Raw genomic sequence first — 23,689 nt, forward strand, 5'->3', positions numbered from 1 at the left:
TTGAGGAGCTAAGAAGTAATTATGTGGACATATATTATTTTAGTAAACCAAATATTATTTATGAAATGACTACCAATATTAGTACCTTGCAAAGACTTTCCAAAGGTTACTAAAAAATATTCGAAACAGTTTAGTCCTGTGCGTGCGTGCGTGCTTGCGTGCGTGCGTGCGTGCGTGCGTTGTATACTATAATATATGTTATATACTATTGTCTATTATGTTATGATTTTGAAGGTCATTATATCTTCATAAAGCATGGCGTGAAATTTACAATGCTTTTAATTCTTTGAATTGTGTCAGAAGTGTATATGTATGTTTCCTTCAGTGCCGTGAACCATCCTTTACTAAGGAGACATTTCTGACTGTGATAAAGACAAGCGATACTGAGGCCGAGCTTGACGCTGTGAAAGACATTATAGAGTCTGAGATAGCCAAGTGGCGATCTAAGGATACTGGTGGCAGTGATGGTGAGTGCTTTGGACTCTACAACACCATGGAGATATTACACTAATTGAAGTATTCGAAAGTTAACTCACTAATAAAAGGTCAAGTTTGGTTATGAAACGTTATGTATGTACCCATCCAACTAAGAATCTGAAACCTGAACCTTTTGGTCTAACTGATGACAGGGCATGGGTGGCCTAGCCATCTATGGCACCTCAATTTGCTGTGCAGAGTTGCATCCCTTGGGCATGCCAGAAATTTATAACCCTGGGTTCAAATACAGGTTCGCCCCAATTATGTTCCTAGGTTTGTCATCACCATACCTGTACTCGTGGGTTTCACTAAAGTGGTTCACGTCCAAGACTTGCATCACTTCGGGCTTTCCTCTTACATTAAGCTGACACGCCGCGATATACATGGAATACTGTTCTAAAGTGGCGTTAATCCAAACTCACTCATTCACTCTAACTAATAAAAATATTCCTAATGAAATAACAAGGCACTTCTTGGAAGCCAATAAAATGTGAAAAATATATCCCCTATTGCAATTACCGTGTATGAGTGTGGAATCCATGTTAAACTGCAGCATGGTATCTCAGTGGGCTAGCTCTATAAAACTGGCATTAGTACAAGCAAGCCACATACACGTCGTTATATAAGTACGATTACAAATTATTTAAACGCAATTTAAAGCTCATATCATCTTTTTTACCAAAAATTTAGCCTGAAATTATGGGTGCATGTGCTTCCATTTCAGATGCTGTGATAAAACAAAACCTGAACAGTTTAGTGTTTGTCCGTGACACGTGTGAGGCTCGCAAGAAGCGGTTACAGGAAGGACCGACAGAGCCAGAGATTCTACCAGAAGATGAGGTACACAATTAGTCTGAAAGTTCAGTTCAGACTGTGTTAACATGTTTAATTCAAACATGATTATTTTATAAATATTCATCCAAACATTATACAGAATTGTTAGCTCACCTGACTGAGAGTCAAGTGATGTCATGGCACATTGTCAGTCATCCGTCCGGTTGTCCTGATATTGATCACAGAAATCGGATCCCAAATTGAACATGGCTACCTTTGTGGCCATTTTGAAAATATATTTTTTGCCGATTACTATTGCCATTTTATTATGGAATTTGATATGCAGCAAGAAAGGTGTATGCAGAATCACATATAATGCTGTTTTACCTTTGGCCCTCAAATACCCCTATGTTTGTAGTGCTATTGCATTTTCACCGTCTACTCTAAAACTACAAGGACAATGGAGCTGAAACTTTGCATGAATTAACCCAGCAATGGTGTGTCTTAAAGTTTCTCACAGAATTCTGATCAGATTTTTGACATGGCCGTCACTATTTCCTCATGAGTGAGGTGGTCGGGTAGCCTAGTGGTTAAAGTGCTCACTCGTCATGCCGAAGACCCGGGTTCGATTCCCGACATGGGTACAATGTGTGAAGCCCATTTCTGGTGTCCCCCTGTTGTGATATTGATGGAATATTGCTAAAAGCGGCGTAAAATCAAACTCACTCACTCATGATTGAGGTGAGCTTCAGAACCTTTTGGCCCTCAATTTTGTGTGAGTCATTTACCCCAAACCCATGGTTTATATGTTAATATACCCCTCTGGCCATTCTGGGATTGAAGGGTAGTTTAAGTGTGGAATCGGGCAGTGATTGAAATATGACCTGGGTGACTGTGTGTCATGTGTCATGTGTCATGTGTCAAGAAGGATGGCACTGCACAAGCTACCAATGCCAGATCTGTCTGTATCTACTCTTTTGTGGCGGGCTCTTGGGTAGCCTTGTGGTTAAAGTGTTCACTCATCGCGCCGAAGACCCTGGTCCAATTCCCAACATGGGTACAATGTATGAAGTCCATTTCTGGTGTCCCCAGCTGTTAAATTGCTGAAATATTGCTAAAAGCAGCGTAAAAACCTACTCACTAACTCACTCAGCTGAGTTCAAGATTAAAGGTTCTAAATGATCAGAAAGAACGCTTCTGTATCTTTTCGTGCTAGGGAATTCCCAGGGGTTCCCCAGGAATGTGGAAGTAGTCCGTCAGTGTGTACGTCATTTCAAGAACACGGTCTCGTGAAAAACGTATGAACGTCAAATTGTGTTGTTCATACACTTATGAACGTCAATTTCACGGTCATGTGACTGATCTTTCGTCCAATGGAAAAGCCGTATATCGTGTAAACTTCAAATTAAAAAAACGATTTGATGTTAAGATAATGTGAACTCATTGTCTTGCAGGAGCCTGATTTTCTGAAGTACCACAACTTGTATATACTGAGCCTGGACGACATCATGGCCAACAACATCGCTCTTCAGTCTTTCATAGGTCAGTTTCTTGCTTAGGAAAATAAATCTCTGTCATGACCTGCAACGATTCGGGCTATCTGTCCACTTCAAGCTGTCAAACTGTGATTTATCTGAAATACTGTTTAACATGTTTAAAGCGACATTAAACCTAATTCACTCACTCACGAATATGGGTACAAACTGTTTGATGGACCTGTGTAGGGAATAGGTCTTCAGCAACCCATGCTTGCCATAAGAGGCGACTATGCTTGTCGTAAAGGCGACTAACGGAATTGGGTAGTCAGACTCGCTGAATTGGTTGCTGCATGTCATTGTATCCCAATTGTGTGGATCGATACTCATGATGTCAATCACTAGATTATCTGGTCCAGACTCGATTATTTACAGACTGACATCATATAGCTGCAATATTGCTGAGTGCGGCATTAGATAACAAACAAACAAACAAAACTGTTTAATGACTATTCTGTTTTATATTTGCAGAATTCATGACCAGTAAAGGAGGGCAGCAGTATTTATATTTCTACTTAAATGTGGAAGTAAGTACTTACAGTAACTTACATATGAAATAATAATAATAATCATGATAATCATAATATAAAACATTTAGGTAGGGTGGCAGCACCAGTAGTGTAGGACCATGTCTGTGTGGTAGGGTTGCAGCACCAGTAGTGTAAGACCAAGTCTGTGTGGTAGGGTTGCAGCACCAGTAGTGTAAGACCATGTCTGTGTGGTAGGGTTGCAGCACCAGTAGTGTAAGATCATGTCTGTGTGGTAGGGTTGCAGCACCAGTAGTGTAAGACCATGTCTGTGTGGTAGGGTTGCAGTATCAGTAGTGTAAGACCATGTCTGTGTGGTAGGGTTGCAGCACCAGCAGTGTAAGACCATGTCTGTGTGGTAGGGTTGCAGCACCAGTAGTGTAAGATCATGTCTGTGTGGTAGGGTTGCAGCACCAGTAGTGTAAGACCATGTCTGTGTGGTAGGGTTGCAGTATCAGTAGTGTAAGACCATGTCTGTGTGGTAGGGTTGCAGCACCAGTAGTGTAAGACCATGTCTGTGTGGTAGGGTTGCAGTATCAGTAGTGTAAGACCATGTCTGTGTGGTAGGGTTTCAGCACCAGTAGTGTAAGACCATGTCTGTGTGGTAGGGTTGCAGCACCATTAGTGTAAGACCATGTCTATGTGGTAGGGTTGCAGCTCCTGTAGTGTAAGACCATGTCTGTGTGGTAGGGTTGCAGCACCAGTAGTGTAAGACCATGTCTGTGTGGTAGGGTTGCAGCACCAGTAGTGTAAGACCATGTCTGTGTGGTAGGGTTGCAGCACCAGTAGTGTAAGACCATGTCTGTGTGGTAGGGTTGCAGCACCAGTAGTGTAAGACCATGTCTATGTGGTAGGGTTGCAGCTCCTGTAGTGTAAGACCATGTCTGTGTGGTAGGGTTGCAGTATCAGTAGTGTAGGACCATGTCTGTGTGGTAGGGTTGCAGCACCAGTAGTGTAAGACCATGTCTGTGTGGTAGGGTTGCAGCACCAGTCGTGTAAGACCATGTCTGTGTGGTAGGGTTGCAGCACCAGTAGTGTAAGACCATGTCTGTGTGGTAGGGTTGCAGCACCAGTAGTGTAAGACCATGTCTGTGTGGTAGGGTTGCAGTATCAGTAGTGTAAGACCATGTCTGTGTGGTAGGGTTGCAGCACCAGCAGTGTAAGACCATGTCTGTGTGGTAGGGTTGCAGCACCAGTAGTGTAAGATCATGTCTGTGTGGTAGGGTTGCAGCACCAGTAGTGTAAGACCATGTCTGTGTGGTAGGGTTGCAGTATCAGTAGTGTAAGACCATGTCTGTGTGGTAGGGTTGCAGCACCAGTAGTGTAAGACCATGTCTGTGTGGTAGGGTTGCAGCACCAGTAGTGTAAGACCATGTCTATGTGGTAGGGTTGCAGCTCCTGTAGTGTAAGACCATGTCTGTGTGGTAGGGTTGCAGTATCAGTAGTGTAGGACCATGTCTGTGTGGTAGGGTTGCAGCACCAGTAGTGTAAGACCATGTCTGTGTGGTAGGGTTGCAGCACCAGTCGTGTAAGACCATGTCTGTGTGGTAGGGTTGCAGCACCAGTAGTGTAAGACCATGTCTGTGTGGTAGGGTTGCAGCACCAGTAGTGTAAGACCATGTCTGTGTGGTAGGGTTGCAGCACCAGTAGTGTAAGACCATGTCTGTGTGGTAGGGTTGCAGCACCAGTTGTGTAAGACCATGTCTATGTGGTAGGGTTGCAGCTCCTGTAGTGTAAGACCATGTCTGTGTGGTAGGGTTGCAGCACCAGTAGTGTAAGACCATGTCTGTGTGGATGGGTTGCAGCACCAATAGTGTAGGACCATGTCTGTGTGGTAGGGTTGCAGCACCAGTAGTGTAAGATCATGTCTGTGTGGTAGGGTTGCAGCACCAGTAGTGTAAGACCATGTCTGTGTGGTAGGGTTGCAGCACCAGTAGTGTAAGACCATGTTTGTGTGGTAGGGTTTCAGCACCAGTAGTGTAAGACCATGTCTGTGTGGTAGGGTTGCAGCACCAGTAGTGTAAGACCATGTCTGTGTGGTAGGGTTGCAGCACCAGTAGTGTAAGACCATGTCTGTGTGGATGGGTTGCAGCACCAGTAGTGTAAGACCATGTCTGTGTGGATGGGTTGCAGCACCAGTAGTGTAAGACCATGTCTGTGTGGTAGGGTTGCAGCACCATTAGTGTAAGACCATGTCTGTGTGGTAGGGTTGCAGCACCAATAGTGTAGGACCATGTCTGTGTGGTAGGGTTGCAGCACCAATAGTGTAGGACCATGTCTGTGTGGTAGGGTTGCAGCACCATTAGTGTAAGACCATGTCTGTGTGGTAGGGTTGCAGCACCAGTAGTGTAGGACCATGTCTGTGTGGTAAGGTTGCAGCACCATTAGTGTAAGACCATGTCTGTGTGGTAGGGTTGCAGCACCAATAGTGTAGGACCATGTCTGTGTGGTAGGGTTGCAGCACCAGCAGTGTAAGACCATGTCTGTGTGGTAGGGTTGCAGCACCAGTAGTGTAAGACCATGTCTGTGTGGTAGGGTTGCAGCACCAGCAGTGTAAGACCATGTCTGTGTGGTAGGGTTGCAGCACCAGTAGTGTAAGACCATGTCTGTGTGGTAGGGTTGCAGCACCAGCAGTGTAAGACCATGTCTGTGTGGTAGGGTTGCAGCACCAGTAGTGTAAGACCATGTCTGTGTGGTAGGGTTGCAGCACCAGCAGTGTAAGACCATGTCTGTGTGGTAGGGTTGCAGCACCAGTAGTGTAAGACCATGTCTGTGTGGTAGGGTTGCAGCACCAGTAGTGTAAGACCATGTCTGTGTGGTAGGGTTACAGCACCAGCAGTGTAAGACCATGTCTGTGTGGTAGGGTTGCAGCTCCTGTAGTGTAAGACCATGTCTGTGTGGTAGGGTTGCAGCACCAGTAGTGTAAGACCATGTCTGTGTGATAGGGTTGCAGTACCAGTAGTGTAGGACCATGTCTGTGTGGTAGGGTTGCAGCACCAGTAGTGTAAGACCATGTCTGTGTGGTAGGGTTGCAGCACCAGTAGTGTAAGACCATGTCTGTGTGGTAGGGTTGCAGCACCAGTAGTGTAAGACCATGTCTGTGGTAGGGTTGCAGCACCAGTAGTGTAAGACCATGTCTGTGTGATAGGGTTGCAGCACCATTAGTGTAAGACCATGTCTGTGTGGTAGGGTTGCAGCACCATGTCTGTGTGGTAGGGTTGCAGTATCAGTAGTGTAGGACCATGTCTGTGTGGTAGGGTTGCAGCACCTGTAGTGTAGGACCATGTCTGTGTGGTAGGGTTGCAGCACCAGTAGTGTAAGACCATGTCTGTGTGGTAGGGTTGCAGCACCTGTAGTGTAGGACCATGTCTGTGTGGTAGGGTTGCAGCACCATGTCTGTGTGGTAGGGTTGCAGTATCAGTAGTGTAAGACCATGTCTGTGTGGTAGGGTTGCAGTATCAGTAGTGTAAGACCATGTCTGTGTGGTAGGGTTGCAGCACCTGTAGTGTAGGACCATGTCTGTGTGGTAGGGTTGCAGTATCAGTAGTGTAAGACCATGTCTGTGTGGTAGGGTTGCAGCACCAGTAGTGTAAGACCATGTCTGTGTGGTAGGGTTGCAGTATCAGTAGTGTAAGACCATGTCTGTGTGGTAGGGTTTCAGCACCTGTAGTGTAAGACCATGTCTGTGTGGTAGGGTTGCAGCACCATGTCTGTGTGGTAGGGTTGCAGTATCAGTAGTGTAAGACCATGTCTGTGTGGTAGGGTTGCAGCACCTGTAGTGTAAGACCATGTCTGTGTGGTAGGGTTGCAGCACCAGTAGTGTAGGACCATGTCTGTGTGGTAGGGTTGCAGCACCAGTAGTGTAAGACCATGTCTGTGTGGTAGGGTTGCAGTATCAGTAGTGTAAGACCATGTCTGTGTGGTAGGGTTGCAGTATCAGTAGTGTAAGACCATGTCTGTGTGGTAGGGTTGCAGTATCAGTAGTGTAAGACCATGTCTGTGTGGTAGGGTTGCAGCACCAGTAGTGTAAGACCATGTCTGTGTGGTAGGGTTGCAGTATCAGTAGTGTAGGACCATGTCTGTGTGGTAGGGTTGCAGCACCAGTAGTGTAAGACCATGTCTGTGTGGTAGGGTTGCAGTATCAGTAGTGTAAGACCATGTCTGTGTGGTAGGGTTGCAGCACCATGTCTGTGTGGTAGGGTTGCAGTATCAGTAGTGTAAGACCATGTCTGTGTGGTAGGGTTGCAGCACCAGTAGTGTAAGACCATGTCTGTGTGGTAGGGTTGCAGCACCATTAGTGTAAGACCATGTCTGTGTGGTAGGGTTGCAGCACCATTAGTGTAAGACCATGTCTGTGTGGTAGGGTTGCAGTATCAGTAGTGTAAGACCATGTCTGTGTGGTAGGGTTGCAGTATCAGTAGTGTAGGACCATGTCTGTGTGGTAGGGTTGCAGTATCAGTAGTGTAAGACCATGTCTGTGTGGTAGGGTGGCAGCACCATTAGTGTAAGACCATGTCTGTGTGGTAGGGTTGCAGCACCATTAGTGTAAGACCATGTCTGTGTGGTAGGGTTGCAGTATCAGTAGTGTAAGACCATGTCTGTGTGGTAGGGTTGCAGCACCAGTAGTGTAAGACCATGTCTGTGTGGTAGGGTTGCAGCACCATTAGTGTAAGACCATGTCTGTGTGGTAGGGTTGCAGCACCATTAGTGTAAGACCATGTCTGTGTGGTAGGGTTGCAGTATCAGTAGTGTAAGACCATGTCTGTGTGGTAGGGTTGCAGTATCAGTAGTGTAAGACCATGTCTGTGTGGTAGGGTTGCAGTATCAGTAGTGTAGGACCATGTCTGTGTGGTAGGGTTGCAGCAGCAGTAGTGTAAGACCATGTCTGTGTGGTAGGGTTGCAGCACCAGTAGTGTAAGACCATGTCTGTGTGGTAGGGTTGCAGCACCAGTAGTGTAGGACCATGTCTGTGTGGTAGGGTGGCAGCACCAGTTGTGTAAGACCATGTCTGTGTGGTAGGGTTGCAGTACCTGTAGTGTAGGACCATGTCTGTGTGGTAGGGTGGCAGCACCAGTAGTGTAAGACCATGTCTGTGTGGTAGGGTTCCAGCACCAGTAGTGTAAAACCATGTCTGTGTGGTAGGGTTTCAGGGCGGCAGCGGAACAGCAGATCAGAGAAGCCCACAAGTTAAAGAACGAGAACTGCAAAGCAGCAGAGCCTGACCTGGAATCACTACGCAGAGCAGCAATGATAATATATGATCAGTATTTGTCTGAGAAGGTAATACAGCAATGATAATATATGATCAGTATTTGTCTAAGAAGGTAATACAGCAATGATAATATATGATCAGTATTTGTCTGACAAGGTAATACAGCAATGATAATATATGATCAGTATTTGTCTGAGAAGGTAATACAGCAATGATAATATATGATCAGTATTTGTCTGAGAAGGTAATACAGCAATGATAATATATGATCAGTATTTGTCTGAGAAGGTAATCCAGCAATGATAATATATGATCAGTATTTGTCTGAGAAGGTATAACAGCAATAATAATATAATGATCAGTATTTGTCTGAGAAGGTAATCCAGCAATGATAATATATGATCAGTATTTGTCTGAGAAGGTATAACAGCAATAATAATATAATGATCAGTATTTGTCTGAGAAGGTAATCCAGCAATGATAATATATGATCAGTATTTGTCTGAGAAGGTAATACAGCAATGATAATATATGATCAATATTTGTCTGAGAAGGTAACACAGCAATGATAATATATGATCAGTATTTGTCTGAGAAGGTAATACAGCAATGATAATATATGATCAGTATTTGTCTGAGAAGGTAATCCAGCAATGATAATATATGATCAGTATCTCTCATTTTATTAATAACATGTGACAGAAGTTGTCTGTGATGTCAATTAGATCATGAGACAGTGTGACAGAAGTCGCCTGCGATGTCAATTAGATCATGAGACAGTGTGACAGAAGTCGCCTGCGATGTCAATTAGATCATGAGATGGTGTGACAGAAGTCGTCTGTGATGTCAATTAGATCATGAGACAGTGTGACAGAAGTCATCTGTGATGTCAATTAGATCATGAGACAATGTGAAAGAAGTTGTCTGTGATGACAATTAGATCGTGAGACAGTGTGACAGAAGTCGTCTGTGAGGTCAATTAGATCATGAGACAGTGTGACAGAAGTCGTCTGTGATGACAATTAGATCATGAGACAGTGTGACAGAAGTCGTCTGTGATGACAATTAGATCATGAGACAGTGTGACAGAAGTCGTCTGTGATGTCAATTAGATGTTGGTTTGACTGTTCTAGGCCAGCTCAAGGATTAAGGTTGAATCGGACATTAGCAAAAGAACCTTCAACAACATCAAGAGCAAGATGCTGTCCGAAGATGTGTTCGACACCGTGCAAGCTCGGGTAGGCAGATAATGTCAGCTGGCTCATAATAACCATTTTGTGTAGTAGGCAAAGGCTTGTCTGATCAGAGGAATTTTGAATAAACATATACTCTTAAAAATCCTCACTAAGATAGCCTCCAAGTTAGGTCTCTTACTTGCAATAGTCCTACATACATATCTCTCTCTCTCTCTCTCTCCCTACCTCTCTCTCTCTCTCTCTCTCTGTCTCTCTCTCTCCCTCTCTCTCTCTGTGTCTTTCTCTCTCTCTCTCTCTCTGTCTTTCTCTGTCTCTCTCTCCCTCTTTCTCTGTCTCTCTCTCTCCCTCTCTCTCTCTGTCTCTCTCTCTCTGTGTCTCTCTCTCTCCCTCTCTCTCTCTGTCTTTCTGTCTCTCTCTCCCTCCCTCTGTGTGTGTGTGTGTCTCTCTCTCTCTCTCTCTCTCTCTCTCTCGCTCTCTCTCCAGGTGTACTAGATCCTTCATATCTTACTCTCTCTATTTCTCGCTACAGGTGTACCAGATCCTACATATCAACTACTATGAGGAGTTCCTACAGAGCCACGCCTATGTGAAGCTGCTGGGGGAGCTCGGCATGTTGCCAGACAGCAAGTCAGAGGATGGAGACACCCTCAGCATAGATGATGGTGCGTATTACCCTCACCACCCCTTGACTCTAACTGCGGGGTTACATGGAATTGGTGTTTGTTGGGGAACTGATAGGAAATGAAAGGAGCCCCTGTTAGTGATTAAACAATGGTGGCTCACACTCTGCTTATAATTTACAAACGGGTTCAATACTTTAAGGCTTTTATGGTAAATTGAGTGGTTTTTGCATAATATATGTTAAAATTTGCTTTCCCTTTTTTAATCTCTTGGCTGGGATTTTTTAGTATTTGCTATTTCATCTTGTGAGTTATCATCCATTATTGCAGGAATCCTTTTCTTTATGTTAACGGAGTACCCTTGTAGACTTAAAATTTCAGGTTCAATTTTAGGGTAGCATTAATGAGGCCAATATGAATGTTGGGAGTTCCACATTGGCCTGGTGAGGGAAGCATAGTAGTAAAACTATCCTCAAGAAAATTTGCTCATTTGTTTTTCTCAAGGAGTTCAAACGATGACCATTTTGGAATATTTTGACCAGCAATGTCCTAGTTTTTTAACTTATTTGGAATGAAATTTGAGAATTGTACTTGAGAATTGAAACTAAGAGGGAGCACAGGTGGCATGCTCTACAATACACTGCAGAGTTGCCCCCCCTTCACCACATCAGGATCTGCTGATCATGGGTTTGAACCCAAAATTGGAATCCTTGCTTTGTAAGCACCATATCTATGTTCGTGAATTACACTGAAGTGATAAATGTGTGTCACTTTTAGCCATCTTGCCATGTTAGGATGGCACTGTAATACACTTACTGTGCAATACTTTGACCGGGTTAGAATTGGTCTTCGGCAACCCATGCCTGTCGTATGAGGCGGCGAAGGGGATCGGGTGGTCAGGCTCACTGATTTGGTTGATGCATGTCATTCTATCCAATTGTGTAGATTGATGCTCATGATGTCAATCACTGGATTGTCCCGTCCAGGCTCGGTTATTTACAGACCGCCGTCATATAGCTGGAATATTGCTGAGTGCAGCGTTAAACAACAAACAAAGTAAAAATAAATATTTGTCAGTCTCTAGCAGGGATTTATCTAGACAGTCTCAGAGGCTGATAATCAACCCCAGGTCAGCATGAATGTTGGTGAAAAATTCCTAAATTTAAATTAAGGATACCCTAATTCAGGTTATCATGAATGATAACTTTAATAGCAAAAAAATTAAAAAAATGTTTCTTCCCAATTTCTCCTCCACAATACTTAGTTTAAGACCCTAGATGAATCCCTGTGTTTGAATATTTTGGAGATTCCAATGGATTGTGATACTGATAGCTACTGATGCCTATTTTGCAGTGCCAAGGATTATATGGTTTAAAGTAGGTGGAAGTTCTGGGTGCCTGTTGCACTCTGCCCTAGTGTCCCATTGTTCGTTCATGCATGAATTCTGGGATTCTGATTTCAATGTTTGTTCTACATGTTGGAAAATGAGCATCGTTCGTTACTTTCTTCGATGAAAACTCAAAACTTAGATTTCTAAAATCACATGAAAGTGAATTATTTCTATATATTCGTTTTTTATTTCTTTAATAAAAAACTCAAAAATATGTTTTGAAAATCACATCAAAATGGATTATTTTTTATATAAATTTCTTAAAAAAAATATAAAATATTTCAGATCATGAAATATGTTTTTCATACCTTTTTATATTAATTCATGAAAAAATAATAATGTTATTCATCAATTAAAGAAAATAAGCCTTAAAACATTTAGTGTTCCTTGTCAAGAAATGCTCATTTGCCAAAACTTAAGTTACCACGGAAACTGCATGGCTGAGTGTATATATATGCATGGCTGAAATTAGTGTGGACCATGAAACATATAACTCTGTGTTACTGATAATGCTGACTTGAATCTCTGCCCATTGCATCAACCAGACCTGAGTCTCCTCCCCAGACTGCATGTTAGGTAAAACCACTTGACAATGAACTGCTGATGTCACCAGTTTGCCGAGAAGTGAAAGTAGAACTAACTCATGTTTTAGTTGCATGAAGACTATCACTACGACGAAGCTGGCAGTTGTTATACTCTGTCATTTCTTTATCTGATTTGTCTGTGATGTTAAACTTTGATACATTATTCAGTATAATTGTCAGATTACTTTGAGATATTTATACACTTAGGTGTCCTCAGAGACCAATGATTATGTTCGGTAGTTAAGGTTGGTAAAAATCCTAAATTGGAATTTCCTTGTTATTATGATAATAACAATGATAATTAATGTTGTAACTTTTGTTGTGACTTGAATTTAACTGACAGCAGTAAAAATGATGAAAAGAGCTTTAAAACACAGTTTTATATTAGTTTATTAAGAGAAATGCTAGGATATCTGTGAATTTGAGAAAATAAAAAAATAAAAAAATATTGATTCTGGGGGGATTCTCCACAAAAGCAACAGTTATGCTTGGAAGGTTAACTATTGTTATATTAAAGAATTGGGTGGTGCTTAACTTCTTTTGAGTAGTATAGATAGACTGCTGCTATTGCAGCATGAAACAATAAAGACCTTGGACAGCAGACTGATTTAACATCTGTTATGGCACGACTGCCTCCATGGTCTAGTGGTAGAGAGTCCGCCCGGAGAGCGGAAGGTCCTGGGTTCGAACTCCGGCCGCGTCATACCAAAAGACATTAAAAGATGGTACTTGTTGTTACCCTGTCTGGCGCTGGGCATTAAGGGGCTAAAACAAGGACTGGTCGGCTCGGAGTCAGTATACAGTGTCTGAGTGTGGTATTCATGTTAAATTGTGTCATGGTATCTCAGTGGGCTAGTACTATAAATCAGCATCAGTCCAGTCTAGTACAAGCAGACATACACACACACTCTCTCTCTCTCTCTAACACACACACACACACACTCTCACACACACAAACTATCACTCACACACACAGACACACGTCGCTATATAAGTGCAATAATCTTGGATGTGACGTTAAACCCCATTTCACCTCTCCTCGTCTGTTATCGCGCACTGATAAACGATTGTTTATCACTCAAGCAGACATTCTTTACTCTGATCATTGGTTTATATCCTGTTAGCACCATACCCGGTGTCATGGGTTTCACCAAAATGGTGAACGTCATTCCTCCCACGTTCCTCCCACAACAAGCTGTGATATAACTGAAATACTGTTCAAACCAGCTCCAAGCCCAACTCACTCACTTACTCTTGCTGACTGAGGTAGTAGGGTGGCCCAATGGTTATAGTGTTAGCTCATCCCGCCAAACAGCATAACCCCATTCCACACACATGTTCTGGGTCCTGCACTCGCAGAGCGATCTTAGCACTATGGCTGTCATAACTCCCGTACTCAAACAGAGACTGACGATAGTCGTAGTTGAAGTTGGAAGATGACTGTGTGGAATGGGCGTCAGTAAGATGTCAATTGGTATTCACCTGTATAGGGCCAACCATTTGATATTTGGTGGGGGAGAGGGGGCTGGGATTTTGTCCCAAACAAATAAACTGTCCCCAAACATTCTTGAAAAAAAATAAAATTCTGCCACAAAAATGACATTTTCTGCAATCTGATTTTTAGGAACAAATATTTTGTCTCATAGTTTTGATTAAAATATCTGGTTTTGCAGCTGTTGCTGAAAAAATATCTGGTCTCAATACAAAATGCAAGGGGTCATGGTTTGGTTGACCTGTATTTGAGTCTGCTGATCTAACAGCAAGGCACCAGCATAGTGTACAGGTCCAAGGATCCACATTGCTCTTTTCTAGAAAGCAAACAAAAAATGAAATTCTGTCTTTAGAATTGTGAAGAAAAACAGTTGAAATTTTTTTAAATGTAAATCAAAATAAACAAAACAATTTTGAAACGAAGCATTTCCAGGTCGAATTTGGTTAACAAAACGTTTTACATTATAATCAGCCGTGCACTGCTTTGAAGTCTTACTTATAAAGTGTTCCGTGTTAAGATACACTCAGCCACGTCAGTAGGTTACTGTTACTGTAGTGTTTGATACTATATCTAGCTCCTAGATGGCCTTATAACCGGATCTCATATATTGCCGTTTATGTCATTAATTGCATTTTTCACCTTATACAAACACTAGTGAGTGTGTTTTCTTTTTGCTTTTGCTTAGACTTGTCTGCACGGTCGGGTTCGGTGGGCAGTGTAAGTTCATGTTTTTATCCTACATCTTCTACGTTTATCTCTGTCAACAGTGTGTGTATCTTTTTAGATTTTTTTTTGCATTTTTATCAAAGACGAACTGTTTTACTAGTTGAATGTTGTTTTGCTTTGAAATTTCCATTTCCAATCAGTTGCAGCATCCCATGTAAGAAACATTTTTCAAAAACTCAGAAGGAAAAGTTACACGAAAGTAATTTTCCAAGTAGTAACTGTACGTGCCATGGAAGAAACTGTTTAAGTTTTCGAATCAATCCCTTAAAAAAAAAATTGGAGAAAATTTTCAAATCAATCCTAATATATTAGAGAAAATTTCCAAATCAATCCTAAAAAATATTGGAGAAAATTTTCAAATCAATCCTAAAAAATATTGGAGAAAATTTTCAAATCAGCCCTTAAAAGATACTTTGGATTTTTTTTCGAATCAATCCTAAACAAATATCGAGAGAAAACTTCCAAATCAGTCCTAAAGAATTTTGGGAGAAAAGTACAACTACCCATAATTCAATTTTTTGGTACTGATTTTATAAACGTCTAGAATATATTATTATTGATTTAATATTAACTAGAAAGTGTTAGTTATTTTGTGAAACAAAATTTGTCTTGTACTGTAATTTTATGACAACAGATCTAACTTGCGTTACTGTTCATTAAAGATCATATTAAATCTTCATGCAGTGAGGGCTACAAGAGCCCAGATTCCATGTGTTTATTTTCAACATCAGTTTTTGTGCAGATTGTATTTGAATTCAGTTTTATTGTTCAGCACTTTAGTTGACTGTCAACACAAATCTCATTTGTCACTCTGCATGCTGACACATTTGAAATCCTAATTTATTTTTTTGGTCTCTAATTGGAATGTGGTTTTATTTAAGCAATCCATTCAACTTCTTTTATTTGCTGTCTGTTGAACAGAGATAAAAGTGAAAGACAATCCTCTGTCTGTCATGTAATTTCTTAAATGGTGTCTTGTAATCGTTAAAGTTTACATGTTTGTCACAGAGAGCTCTAGTGTTTCATCACTCTGTTGTCCAGCCCAATTTTGTAATCACCTTCAATGCACTGTTTAGTTTCACACTGCAGTATTTATAAGTTGTCAGCTGAATTTTATGTTCTGTAAAGAATGCTCATCGAAGCTTGTACTTATATGCTTCCTGTTTCCATGGTTACAGTAGATGTGAATTAACAACAACCTTCTCAGCTTAATCACCTTCATCCTCTGCTTATGACAATGTCTTTGAATTGAGAATGTTTTAATATTGTTTTCAAAGTTGTAATGGATTTAAATATCAATTCAATTTATTCAGATGTGAAAATGTGTATGTTTTTCAGTTGTATCATCAGAAATTCAATTTGGCATGAATAATGTCAAATGTTATGTAATGTTATGTGAATTCCGACGACTCTTGTTCTTACAAAAGACCACACATCCCTTCTCCATGGCTTTAGTAATACTTTCCACTCACATCCACCTCAGTATTGGTCCACCTGTAGTTGAGGGGCCGATATTCTGCCCCAAGTTTGAAGCAAATGTGACGGTCTCTCTAGTGTGGTGGTTAGAGGTCTTCCCAGTGAACGGAAGATCAATGGGTTCGATCTCATGGCTGCTTAATACCAAAAGACGTTAAAAGAGGGTACTGGTTGTTACCCTGCCTCATGCTTGGCATCAGGGGATAAAACCAGGACTGGTCGGCTTGGAATTGATATACTGTGTCTGTGTTAAACTGCAGTATAGTATCTCAGTCGGGTAGCACTTACAAAAAGGCATAAGTCCAGACTGGTACAAGCAGCCACACATACATGTCACAATAAACATGCATAACGATAGATTGGTCACAACGAAGAGGATAACTTAATGCTCAATTTTACATTATTGCATTAAATGCAATGTTAAAACCAATGTGAAGAGTCCACTGTATTTATCAATAAAGAACTTTAACAAAATCCCAGTTCTGAACAAGATATAAAAACGGGCACTTGGTTTAGAGTCCTAGGAAAATCCTGGGGACACAGTCAAGCATAGGCTTGTCTGCTTCAGCCCTTGCACTACCTCTTGACATGAAACCCCCACTCCCTCCATGACCAGGAACTATATGGCTGGAACGGTGGAACCTGTCAGTCAACTCCATAACAACCAACCACACAAGGATATAACTGAAATACTGCATACCTACAACCTGTCAGTCAACTCCATAACAACCAGCCACACTGGGATAGAACCATAATACTGCATACCTACAACCTGTCAGTCAACCATAACAACCAGCCACACTGGGATAGAACCATAATACTGCATACCTACAACCTGTCAGTCAACTCCAAAACAACCAACCACACAAGGATATAACTGAAATACTGCATACCTAAAACCTGTCAGTCAACTCCATAACAACCAACCACACAAGGATATAACTGAAATACTGCATACCTACAACCTGTCAGTCAATTCCATAACAACCAGCCACACTGGAATAGAACCATAATACTGCATACCTACAACCTGTCAGTCAACTCCATAACAACCAACCACACAAGGATATAACTGAAATACTGCATACCTACAACCTGTCAGTCAACTCCATAACAACCAACCACACAAGGATATAACTGAAATACTGCATACCTACAACCTGTCAGTCAACTCCATAACAACCAGCCACACTGGGATATAACTGAAATACTGCATACCTACAACCTGTCAGTCAACTCCATAACAACCAACCACACAAGGATATAACTGAAATACTGCATACCTACAACCTGTCAGTCAACTCCATAACAACCAGCCACACAAGGATAGAACCATAATACTGCATACCTACAACCTGTCAGTCAACTCCATAACAACCAGCCACACAAGGATATAACTGAAATACTGCATACCTACAACCTGTCAGTCAACTCCATAACAACCAACCACACAAGGATATAACTGAAATACTGCATACCTACAACCTGTCAGTCAACTCCATAACAACCAGCCACACAAGGATAGAACCATAATACTGCATACCTACAACCTGTCCTCTATTTCTCTCCTCATATCACAATTCCCAGCTTCTAACATACCCCAGCGTATAACTCACAGATGCACAAAAACACCACTCTCCTATATATTCACAATTCAAATGTACTTGTTGGGTTAGGGTTGTAAGATTCTTAATATTTAATAATACCTATCATATGTAAGATATATATTTCATCTAATACATTAATATAGACACCATTCCTCATATCAAGTCATTCTGGGTAAAGAGATATAAAGTTTACACTTTTCAGGTAGATATATTGTGAATGTTTTGTTTCTCAGGCTGAAGATCAGGGAGATATCATCGATGACAGTTCCCCGGAGACACGGTCCCTGGACTCATTATCCTCCGCTTCTTCTGGGGGGACGCCGGCCGACATAACGTACCTGGCTTCTATATCTCATTGTGGTATGTATTGACGTTCCAGGGATAGCCTACAATCACTGACATAATGTACAGGACCTGTATCACATTGATGTGTATAATGGTGATACAGGGATAGCCTGCAATCACTGATAGTTGGAGGACACCGGCAGACATAACGTACAGGACCCGTATCACATTGATGTGTATAATGGTGATCCAGGGATAGCCTACAATCACTGATTGTTGGAGGACACCGGCGGACATAACGTACAGGACCTGTATCACATTGATGTGTATATGGTGATCCAGGGATAGGCTGCAATCACTGATTGTTGGAGGAATGCCGGCGGACATAACGTACAGGACCTGTATCACATTGATGTGTATAATGGTGATCCAGGGATAGGCTGCAATCACTGATTGTTGGAGGAATGCCAGCGGACATAACGTACAGGACCTGTATCACATTGATGTGTATAATGGTGATCCAGGGATAGGCTGCAATCACTGATTGTTGGAGGACACCGGCGGACATAACGTACAGGACCTGTATCACATTGATGTGTATAATGGTGATCCAGGGATAGGCTGCAATCACTGATTGTTGGAGGAATGCCGGCGGACATAACGTACAGGACCTGTATCACATTGATGTGTATAATGGTGATCCAGGGATAGGCTGCAATCACTGATTGTTGGAGGAATGCCAGCGGACATAACGTACAGGACCTGTATCACATTGATGTGTATAATGGTGATCCAGGGATAGGCTGCAATCACTGATTGTTGGAGGAATGCCGGCGGACATAACGTACAGGACCTGTATCACATTGATGTGTATAATGGTGATCCAGGGATAGCCTACAATCACTGATTGTTGGAGGAATGCCAGCAGACATAACGTACAGGACCTGTATCACATTGATGTGTATAATGGTGATCCAGGGATAGGCTGCAATCACTGATTGTTGGAGGAATGCCGGCGGACATAACGTACAGGACCTGTATCACATTGATGTGTATAATGGTGATCCAGGGATAGGCTGCAATCACTGATTGTTGGAGGAATGCCGGCGGACATAACGTACAGGACCTGTATCACATTGATGTGTATAATGGTGATCCAGGGATAGCCTACAATCACTGATTGTTGGAGGACACCGGCGGACATAACGTACAGGACCTGTATCACATTGATGTGTATAATGGTGATCCAGGGATAGGCTGCAATCACTGATTGTTGGAGGAATGCCGGCGGACATAACGTACAGGACCTGTATCACATTGATGTGTATAATGGTGATCCAGGGATAGGCTGCAATCACTGATTGTTGGAGGACTGCCGGCGGACATAACGTACAGGACCTGTATCACATTGATGTGTATAATGGTGATCCAGGGATAGCCTACAATCACTGATTGTTGGAGGAATGCCGGCGGACATAACGTACAGGACCTGTATCACATTGATGTGTATATGGTGATCCAGGGATAGGCTGCAATCACTGATTGTTGGAGGACACCGGCGGACATAACGTACAGGACCTGTATCACATTGATGTGTATAATGGTGATCCAGGGATAGGCTGCAATCACTGATTGTTGGAGGAATGCCGGCGGACATAACGTACAGGACCTGTATCACATTGATGTGTATAATGGTGATCCAGGGATAGGCTGCAATCACTGATTGTTGGAAGAATGCCGGCAGACATAACGTACAGGACCCGTATCACATTGATGTGTATATGGTGATCCAGGGATAGGCTGCAATCACTGATTGTTGGAGGAATGCCGGCGGACATAACGTACAGGACCTGTATCACATTGATGTGTATAATGGTGATCCAGGGATAGGCTGCAATCACTGATTGTTGGAGGACTGCCGGCGGACATAACGTACAGGACCTGTATCACATTGATGTGTATAATGGTGATCCAGGGATAGCCTACAATCACTGATTGTTGGAGGACACCGGCGGACATAACGTACAGGACCTGTATCACATTGGACTGGATAAAGTTGATAGAAAATGTAAACATAGTTAACATCTTTGTCTTGTTCAAGTAGGACTAGCTGCAAACTCTGAGGACTAGTTTAAGGTTTGAACTCTGTTACAGTCTAAAAGAGCTCTGACTTAATATTGTGGCTGTTGCAGGTATTGTGAAGGAGTCCGGCAAGTCGTACGCTGTGTTTGCTGTGACGGTGAAGAAACGAATGAGGGGGGTGGAGGAGGAGGACATCTGGGACGTGTATCGACGCTACAGCGACTTCCACGACCTCAACATGCTGCTCATAGAAAGGGTAGGTCAAACAGAGGTCATTGGAGGTAGAACTTTGAGATGAGGTAGTTGGAACCATGTGGGGATGCCAGTCTCAATTCTGGTCGTAAGAGGCGACTTAATGGATTGGGTGGTCACACTCGATGACTTTGTTGGTTTTGTGTCACACAACGACCGCATGGATCGTTGCTCGAAATATTGATTACTGGATTGTCTGGTCTGGACTGGATTTTTTACAGCCGCCATCGCCATCATATAGCTGGAATATTGCAGAGTGTGGCATTAAACAACAAACAAAACAACTAGGTAGGATCAGATGGTCAGGCTGTGTGACTTGGCTGATTGTGTGTCAGCCTATCCCAATTGTTATAGGGGGGATATTGCGATCAGCATTTCCATCCATCCGTCTGTCTGTCCTCCTTCCGTTTTCCATTTCCAGAGCTGAACTCCAAACATGTTGAATATTTCTTAATGAAACTTGCAATACAGATCAGTGTATTAATGAACTGGTGCCTTTTTATGATTTGGGATTTTTGAAAATACTGAACAGCAATATTTTTTCTTCACTCAACTGAAAGTATCCATAGGCAATCCAAACTCCATTTCCGAACTGCAACAGATCTGGGGGATATGTCGTCTCCTGATGACTCTAGTTGCTCATGCATACAGTCACTGGTTTGTCTGAAGCAGATTAGATTATTTACTATTGAACTGCGACAGATGCAATGTACCATGAATATTGTTGACTGCACTATCAGACAAAATGCTGATTTTTAACAGCTGAAGGGGGCACGGGTGGCCCAATCGTCTAAGGCGCCTCAATTCGCTGTGCAGAGTTGCGTCCCTTGGGCACGCCAGAAACCTATGATTGTGGGTTCAAATCCCGGTTCGCCCCTATTATGTTTCTAGGTTTGTCAGCACCATACCCGTGCTCGTGGATTTCACCGAAGTGGTAAACGTCTGAAACCTGCATCACTTCGGCTTTCCTCCCACATTAAGCTGACACGCCGTGATATAACTGGAATAATGTTAAAAGCGGCGTTAAACCCAACTCACTCACTCACTTAACAGCTGAATGTTTGGAAGTGAATGTAACATTGACTGTGAAGGTGGGCTACAGTGCCGTGGTATTTCTCTCAGTTTCCAGAATGGATTGGACCTCATCTGCCTCCCAAGACGTTAGTGAAGAACACAAGCAAGGACTTCCTGGAGAAACGGAGAAAAGCTTTGGATGCTTACTTCAGGGTGGGTACTCTTACTTCAGGGTGGTACTCTTACTTCAGTGTGGTACATTTACTTCAGGGTGGGTACTCTTACTTCAGGGTGGGTACTCTTACTTCAGGGTGGGTACTGTACTTCAGGGTGGGTACTCTCACTTTAGGGTGGTACTCTTACTTCAGGGTGGTACATTTACTTCTGGGTGGGTACTCTTACTTCAGGGTGGGTACTGTATTTCAGGGTGGGTACTCTTACTTCAGGGTGGGTACTGTATTTCAGGGTGGTACTCTTACTTCAGGGTGGTACTCTTACTTCAGGGTGGGTACTCTTACTTCAGGGTGGGTACTCTCACTTCAGGGTGGGTACTCTTACTTCAGGGTGGGTACTCTCACTTCAGGATGGGTTCTCTCACTTCAGGGTGGGTACTCTTACTTCAGGGTAAGAACTGTACTTCAGGGTGGGTATCCTTACTTCAGGGTGGGTACTCTTACTTCAGGGTGGTACTCTTACTTCAGGGTGGTACATTTACTTCAGGGTGGGTACTCTCACTTCAGGATGGGTACTGTCACTTCAGGGTGGGTACTCTTACTTCAGGGTGGGTACTCTCACTTCAGGGTGGGTACTGTATTTCAGGGTGGGTACTCTTACTTCAGGGTGGGTACTCATACTTCAGGGTGGGTACTCTCACTTCAGGGTGGGTACTCTCACTTCAGGATGGGTACTCTCACTTCAGGATGGGTACTCTCACTTCAGGATGGGTACTCTTACTTCAGGGTGAGAACTGTACTTCAGGGTGGGTACTCTTACTTCAGGGTGGGTATTCTTACTTCAGGGTGGGTGTTCTTACTTCAGGGTGGGTGTTTCTTACTTCAGGGTGGGTATCCTAACTTCAGGGTGGGTATCTTTACTTCAGGGTGGGTACTTTTACTTCAGGATGGGTACTCTCACTTCAGGATGGGTACTCTCACTTCAGGGTGGGTACTCTCACTTCAGGATGGGTACTCTCACTTCAGGGTGGGTACTCTTACTTCAGAATGAGAACTGTACTGCAGGGTGGGTACTCTTACTTCAGGGTGGGTACTCTTACTTCAGGGTGGGTATTCTTACTTCAGGGTGGGTATCTTTACTTCAGGTTGGGTACTCTTACTCCAGGGTTGGTACTTTTACTTCAACTCACTCACTCACTCGTTCACTCACTTTGTTACAGGGCCTGCTGAAGCCAGACATGTGGACCAAGTTTCCTGGAATGGAGGAACTGGTCATACAGTTCTTGGCACCCGGTCTCTGGGAGAAACACAAGAGTGATCTTGCCAGAAAGGTGAGTCATGCATGTTTAAGTACACAGTTCTAGGCCCATTGACCCTGTGTGGATTCCAGGTTAAAATAGCAACCTATGCTGAAGTAAAAGAGGTCACTTAATGAATCGGGTGCTCATACTCCTTACTTGTGTCATCACACTTGATGGCATGGATCGTTGCTCACAATATCAGTCACTGGATTGTATGGTCCTGACTGCGCTATTTACAGGCCACTGTCATACATTTGGAATATTGCTGATTGCAGTGTTAACCAACAAACACTGGCTGTTTCAGATGGACACGATCGTCAACCCGCTGAAAACGTCCATGAAGAATGTCAGCAATGCTGTCAAGAGTATCGATGGGATGAGGACAGGCAATAATGTGAGTGGGTTTAGAGTAACCATGGCAACTCGTTTCATGTAGTCCGACCATCTTTGTCAAATACTTTCGGTCAATAAACAAAACTAATCATGGTGAAAGGAAAAATGTAAAATGTTAAATTAATAAATAATTCAGAATACGAATTTGAAAGTATTTACAATAATAGTGCTAATGATGATAATAGCATATTTTAAGAAAACAGTATTTATATAACATTTACTAACATAAAGAAAGTTTCACATAGAATAAGAAAACTATTTCTTCCAGCCTCGGAAGAAGACATAAGATGACATTTTGTTAGTCCTCATGTTCTATTTCATTAAAGAATGTTACTTCTGCCTTACACTAAATGTGTAGTTTCTGACACCAGAATGAATAATTAGCTGCATCACGAAGACTGAACTTTTCAAAAGTGATTGCCTGTTTTGTTTGACCATATATTTGCACAAATATTTTTGGTTCTTCCACAGGGGGAACTGCGGGATGGCTTCAACAGTGGTAAAGTTGGGGCCGGACTACAAGGCTCTGAAGTGAGTCACATAGGGTCATTGTGACACAACCTCATGCTCATT

The 23,689-nt window shown here is 42.6% G+C and overlaps 1 protein-coding gene across 4 annotated transcripts in view; it reads left to right on the forward strand.

The window, feature by feature from the left end:
• Positions 1-23,689, forward strand: part of LOC124130993 (sorting nexin-13-like) — a 55,483-nt gene that overhangs the window by 23,887 nt on the left and 7,907 nt on the right. For 3 of the 4 annotated variants that reach the window (XM_048389652.1, XM_048389661.1, XM_048389658.1), the window contains 14 exons: positions 326-467; positions 1,202-1,317; positions 2,706-2,793; positions 3,258-3,313; positions 8,456-8,593; positions 9,659-9,763; positions 10,251-10,383; positions 14,493-14,524; positions 17,850-17,976; positions 20,094-20,239; positions 21,358-21,462; positions 22,643-22,753; positions 23,028-23,117; positions 23,588-23,647. In XM_048389652.1, coding sequence (XP_048245609.1) covers positions 326-467; positions 1,202-1,317; positions 2,706-2,793; positions 3,258-3,313; positions 8,456-8,593; positions 9,659-9,763; positions 10,251-10,383; positions 14,493-14,524; positions 17,850-17,976; positions 20,094-20,239; positions 21,358-21,462; positions 22,643-22,753; positions 23,028-23,117; positions 23,588-23,647 — 1,449 coding nt within the window. Of the gene's footprint in view, positions 1-325; positions 468-1,201; positions 1,318-2,705; positions 2,794-3,257; positions 3,314-8,455; positions 8,594-9,658; positions 9,764-10,250; positions 10,384-11,694; positions 11,718-14,492; positions 14,525-17,849; positions 17,977-20,093; positions 20,240-21,357; positions 21,463-22,642; positions 22,754-23,027; positions 23,118-23,587; positions 23,648-23,689 lie in introns of all 4 variants that reach the window. The other variant, XM_048389655.1, reaches the window with a different exon arrangement.

This window comes from Haliotis rufescens, unplaced genomic scaffold (assembly GCF_023055435.1).
Source record: "Haliotis rufescens isolate VD_foot unplaced genomic scaffold, xgHalRufe1.0.p SCAF_10, whole genome shotgun sequence".
Classification (NCBI taxonomy): domain Eukaryota; kingdom Metazoa; phylum Mollusca; class Gastropoda; order Lepetellida; family Haliotidae; genus Haliotis; species Haliotis rufescens.